This window comes from Carassius carassius, chromosome 27 (genome assembly GCF_963082965.1).
Source record: "Carassius carassius chromosome 27, fCarCar2.1, whole genome shotgun sequence".
Taxonomy (NCBI): Eukaryota; Metazoa; Chordata; class Actinopteri; order Cypriniformes; family Cyprinidae; genus Carassius; species Carassius carassius.
Window position 1 is genome coordinate 9,409,386 of NC_081781.1, and position 5,160 is coordinate 9,414,545.

Genomic DNA, 5,160 nt, shown 5'->3' on the forward strand with positions numbered 1-5,160 from the left:
TCTTTTTTTCTATATGTTTCAAATGTTTTTATTATTATTATGCTTAACAATCATAAAGAAAGAGTGATGTTTTCCCGAGGAAACAGTCAGCAGAGATGAAGAGCAAAGCAGGTGTGTCTTGATAGCGGACCTATGTGCGGTCGAGGCATTCATTCCTGATATGCGATATGAACTTGAACTGGTGATCGCAAAACAAAAAGGGAAGAAAAGAAAAAAAAACACGAGGATGATAAAGAAGATTAATGAAAAAAAAATTAAAAAGGCTTGTTCAAAACACATATGTTGCGTTTATATAAATGTAATTGGTTATTGATTGTTTGTTTATTATTTGGTTTATTTATCATTATTAAATGTTGGTTAAAATATTTTTATTGCATTAACGATAATTATTTAATATGTAGGCTATTGAATGATTAAAGTTGTATTGCTTACTTATTAAAAAGTATTGCTTTTGTGTTTTAAGAATTAATAAAAAAAAGTGTATTACAATACACTTGTGATAACTTTGACATTTTTTACTTTAAATTTAATTCAATCGAATTTTCCCTTTTTTACGGTCTCCGGATTTCACCATTATATAGACAGCCTACACCAAAATATAAAGAAAATATTCAAATGTATTTTAATTCAGAATTTTACTCGAATTAAATAAAATGTATTTACAATGTATTGTATATATGAGAAAGAATCCGGCTAAACCCATTAATAATGCGATCACAGAGGGTGTATCCAATTATTATTATTATTATTACAGTTTATTAGTAAATTGATTTATTTAGCTTCCTATTGTTACAAATTATAAATTGACAAGACATACGTAAACTACAAGTCTGTTATGTTATCTCCCGACAGCCTTCAGAATTATTAGATTAGTTTATGACATCCGATAATCCGTATAATAATCAGTAGGTAGATTATATCATTGTCTAACCTCTTGCAACTCGCGGATGACGAGTCATGCTGGAATTCATTTCAAGTAGGCTATGAGAGCCGCGCATGTTGCGTCACCACGCTGCTCTTATAACTGCGCCGCTCTCACTCGAAAGTTAATTCATTCTCTGATCTGAACTGGCGAGGAACGACCCAATACAACTACTATACGCCACTGGAATGAATATTTTGGTATTATTTAATCTTTTGCACCTGGGGTTCGTGGTTTGCCAAGGAGGTGAGTAATTTCTTCATTTATACGTTTTCGTATTCACATCTATTAGGATTCTTTAGTATTATCAAAACGATGTAAGTTAAGCTGACTAAAATATATATATATATATTTTTTTGGTGATGCAGCCAACCCCTGTTGCTCTCAGCCATGTCAGAATCGAGGTGTCTGTACGGCATTGGGCTCAGACTCTTATGAATGTGACTGTACACGCTCTGGATATCACGGTCAAAACTGCACAACACGTAAGTGTAAACTGCATTGACTTCTGGAAAATAATTAGGTTGTTGTTCTCTGTCAGTACCTGACTAACCGTTTACTTTGGTGTCGTTTTTACAGCTGAGTTTCTCACATGGGTGAAAGTTTCTCTGAAGCCTTCTCCCAACACGGTGCATTATATTCTCACACACTTTAAAAGCTTGTGGAATATTGTCAACAACATATCGTTTTTGAGAAACGGCATAATGAGATACGTGCTAACATGTAAGTTGTTATAGGCGTTGCTTTTCTGTCATGAAATATCATTATCATACGCTGTTAAATCATTTTATTAAAAATGTAACTTTAAAAGTTTTGTTACAGCAATAATGTAAACTATAAATGCAAAACTTGTGCAGTGCAGTGCAGTGACTTTTTATTTTATTTTTCTCCTAAACTAGCTCGTGCCCATCTGATTGAGAGCCCCCCTATATTCAATGCAGACTATGGTTACAAAAGCTGGGAAGCCTACTCAAATCTCTCCTACTACACTCGCACACTGCCTCCTGTCCCACACGATTGCCCAACACCAATGGGAGTTGCAGGTGAGCCTCTTTGTCCTCAGACCTGTTTTCTCACATTTCTTACCATTCACATTCCTGGAATCACAGCTAGACAGGAAGCTTGCAGATGCAACCTGCCTGCCTGCATGATTTGGGTGTGTGGATGAGAAAAGCTTAAATAAATATAAGATGTTCTTACAGAATTATTGCTGAGAGATTCATCTCCATTAAGTAAAGTCACTGAGGCTAGAGGCTTAAATAACTTAAAACTGCACAGGATGCTTAAATTCTGGTTTATTATAACAGTTTTGGGTTAGTGTTTATCCATCATAATTGGAGATGTAAATACATGGTGGATGTCTTTTTCTGATGATTTCTTCTTTTGTTTGACCAGGAAAAAAAGAGCTGCCAGACGTGAAGCTTCTGGCTGAGAAGCTGCTTCTCAGGAGGAAGTTCATCCCAGACCCTCAGCGCACCAGTCTTATGTTCGCTTTCTTTGCCCAACATTTTACCCACCAGTTCTTCAAAACAGACATGAAGAAAGGTCCAGCCTTCACAAGTGCCATAAATCACGGGGTATGTATCTCATAGGACATTTTAAGTGACATGAACTTTATTAATGGTCCTTTCAAATTCACTGTAGCATCTGACTGACTTTGCCTGATGTTTTCAGGTTGACTTGGGACACATATACGGACAGGACCTTGAACGCCAACACAAGCTGAGACTTTTCAAGGATGGCAAACTGAGATATCAGGTAAGGAATTTCTCCACCCCAAAATTAACTAAAATAACCTCCAGTTCACTGAACTCCCAAGTTACCTCATCCTCCCTTCCCATTAGGCAACTTTGCATTTTCAACTGCCTTATTACTCACTCATTTTTCATGTTCTGCTTTCATATTGCAAGCATACTTGTCTGAAATGTTCATGTTCATTACCTTAACCAGGTTGTGGATGGTGAGGTTTATCCTCCGACAGTTAGTGAGGTTCAAGTAGTCATGCACTACCCTCCTCATGTACCTGAGTCTCGTCGGTTTGCCGTTGGTCACGAAGCCTTTGGACTGGTTCCCGGACTCATGATGTATGCCACCATCTGGCTGCGTGAACACAACCGAGTGTGTGACATACTAAAGCAGGAGCATCCTGACTGGGATGACGAGAGGCTGTTTCAGACCTCACGGCTCATCCTTATTGGTGAGTGTCCCATTACAAAAGGAAATTTAGATTGGCTGCAAGTGGACAAGTATATAATGTAAACAGGATATTTTGCAGAATGGGTTCATGGATGTATTAATAGTTGGAGCTCAAAATACAATTACAGGAACTCTCTCATGGTTCTGACCGTTCTATTTTCTGACTCTATAGGCGAGACGATCAAAATTGTCATTGAAGATTATGTGCAACATCTCAGTGGATACCACTTTAAGCTCAAGTTTGATCCTGAACTTCTCTTCAACGAGCGTTTCCAGTACCAGAACAGGATCTCTTCTGAGTTCAACACTCTTTACCACTGGCACCCCCTTATGCCTGATGAATTTCACATCCAGGATGAAGTCTACAATTATAATCAGTTTCTCTTCAACACATCTATACTGACAGACCATGGCGTCAACAGCTTGGTTGAGTCCTTCACCAAACAGATTGCTGGAAGGGTAAGCGTTCAATTATTCTAAGACAAGAAAAATAAGTTGTTTTGCATTAGCCTGTTGTAGATACTGTTGCAAGGTACCGCCCTTGGTGAATAATAAATCTTGTCTATTACTTCAGGTGGCTGGAGGGCGTAACGTTGCACCAGCTGTGTTAAAGGTGGCCATAAAGTCAATTGAAAGTAGCAGGCAAATGCGCTACCAATCTATCAATGCCTACAGGAAACGCTTCAACATGAAGCCATACAAATCATTCGAAGAAATGACAGGTGAGGGTTAATATATTTCCATGTATCAGGTCTGAACATGGATGTTTTCTACAATATCATACGTAATATTTTAAAAGCATTCCCTGCAGATTTTCTGTTTTCAACTATTTGAGTTGACTGAGCTTGTTTTATGTTTCAGGAGAAAAGGAGATGGCTGCTGAACTTGAAGAGATGTACGGTGATGTGGATGCTGTGGAGCTTTATGCTGGGCTGCTGATTGAGAAGCCCAGGACCAACGCCATCTTTGGGGAGACCATGGTGGAAATGGGTGCCCCCTACTCCCTCAAAGGACTTATGGGAAATCCCATCTGTTCCCCCGAGTACTGGAAACCGAGCACCTTTGGTGGCAAAGTGGGTTTTGAGATTGTCAATACTGCCTCTCTGCAGAAATTGGTTTGCAATAATGTCAAAGGGCCCTGCCCTATGGCATCCTTCTACGTGCCTAATGTAAAAGATTCAGTACCAACCACCATTAATGCAAGCACTTCCCACTCGGATCAAAACGTCAACCCAACAGTTTTACTGAAAGAAAGGACATCTGAGCTCTGATAGATGTATTCTGTAAGAAAGTTATTTATTATTTAAATATTTATAGGTTATTTATTTTATTTATTGTACTGAGGAAATTGTTTTAATTCATATTTTTGTATTGTTGAATAGTCTATGTACAAATCTGATGCTTTATTTTTAACTATTTATTAAATTTGTACATTGTATTGTAAAAATGTTTACATTAGAACTCAGACTTTAGCACTGCTATAATGCTGAATAGTTTGTCATGATTTTACTTGAATCACATTTCTTGTCGTTTACAATGTCAAAATGGTTTAACTTGTGTTGTTTGTTTTATGTCTGCCTTTTTTCTTTGTTTCTTTCAATCTTTATAATGAAACATCTCAAGATTTTGGAATACTAAACAAAAGTTTTCTTTCTAACGAAATATCTTTGTGAACTTATGTTTTATAAAAAAAAAGTATTGATATTTTCTTGTTTTACTTGAAATATGACCTTTTCAAATAATAAACCACAATAAGTCTAATACTTTTACCTTGTTTCTGTGTGTATTCTTAATGCCCCCTTTAAACCAAAACAACAACAACAACAAAAAACGATTTGTAATAACGTTGCATCAAGATACATCATCCTATTTTATTTGGTTTAAATTGTGGGCACATAAAACATAATGAAAATATCCATGCAAATTCAGGTAATAAAAAATAATCTTCAAGATGACAGATGATATTATTGTTAGTCTAGGGAGAATGTTTTATCGCTTGAAGTGATATCTTCTCAAACAAATGTGTTAGAACCAACATGTAG

At 36.7% G+C, this 5,160-nt stretch overlaps 1 protein-coding gene across 1 annotated transcript; it reads left to right on the forward strand.

Moving 5' to 3' along the window:
• Window positions 1-1,012: 1,012 nt before the first annotated feature.
• LOC132106648 (prostaglandin G/H synthase 2-like) lies at window positions 1,013-4,857 on the forward strand. Its single transcript, XM_059512540.1, has 10 exons — window positions 1,013-1,168; window positions 1,291-1,407; window positions 1,502-1,645; window positions 1,822-1,965; window positions 2,318-2,499; window positions 2,597-2,680; window positions 2,873-3,119; window positions 3,291-3,577; window positions 3,693-3,840; window positions 3,980-4,857. The coding sequence occupies exons 1-10, from the start codon at window positions 1,111-1,113 to the stop codon at window positions 4,387-4,389; spliced, it is 1,821 nt and encodes a 606-aa protein (XP_059368523.1). The 5' UTR covers window positions 1,013-1,110; the 3' UTR covers window positions 4,390-4,857.
• Window positions 4,858-5,160: the final 303 nt, after the last annotated feature.

Excerpts from the sequence above, each read along its gene's own strand:
- LOC132106648 (XM_059512540.1), top strand. The coding sequence starts at position 1,111 with ATGAATATTTTGGTATTATTTAATCTTTTGCACCTGGGGTTCGTGGTT. Across the intron at positions 1,169-1,290 it reads GTTCGTGGTTTGCCAAGGAG|CCAACCCCTGTTGCTCTCAG; the intron begins GTGAGTAATTTC and ends TTGGTGATGCAG. Across the intron at positions 1,408-1,501 it reads CGGTCAAAACTGCACAACAC|CTGAGTTTCTCACATGGGTG; the intron begins GTAAGTGTAAAC and ends TCGTTTTTACAG.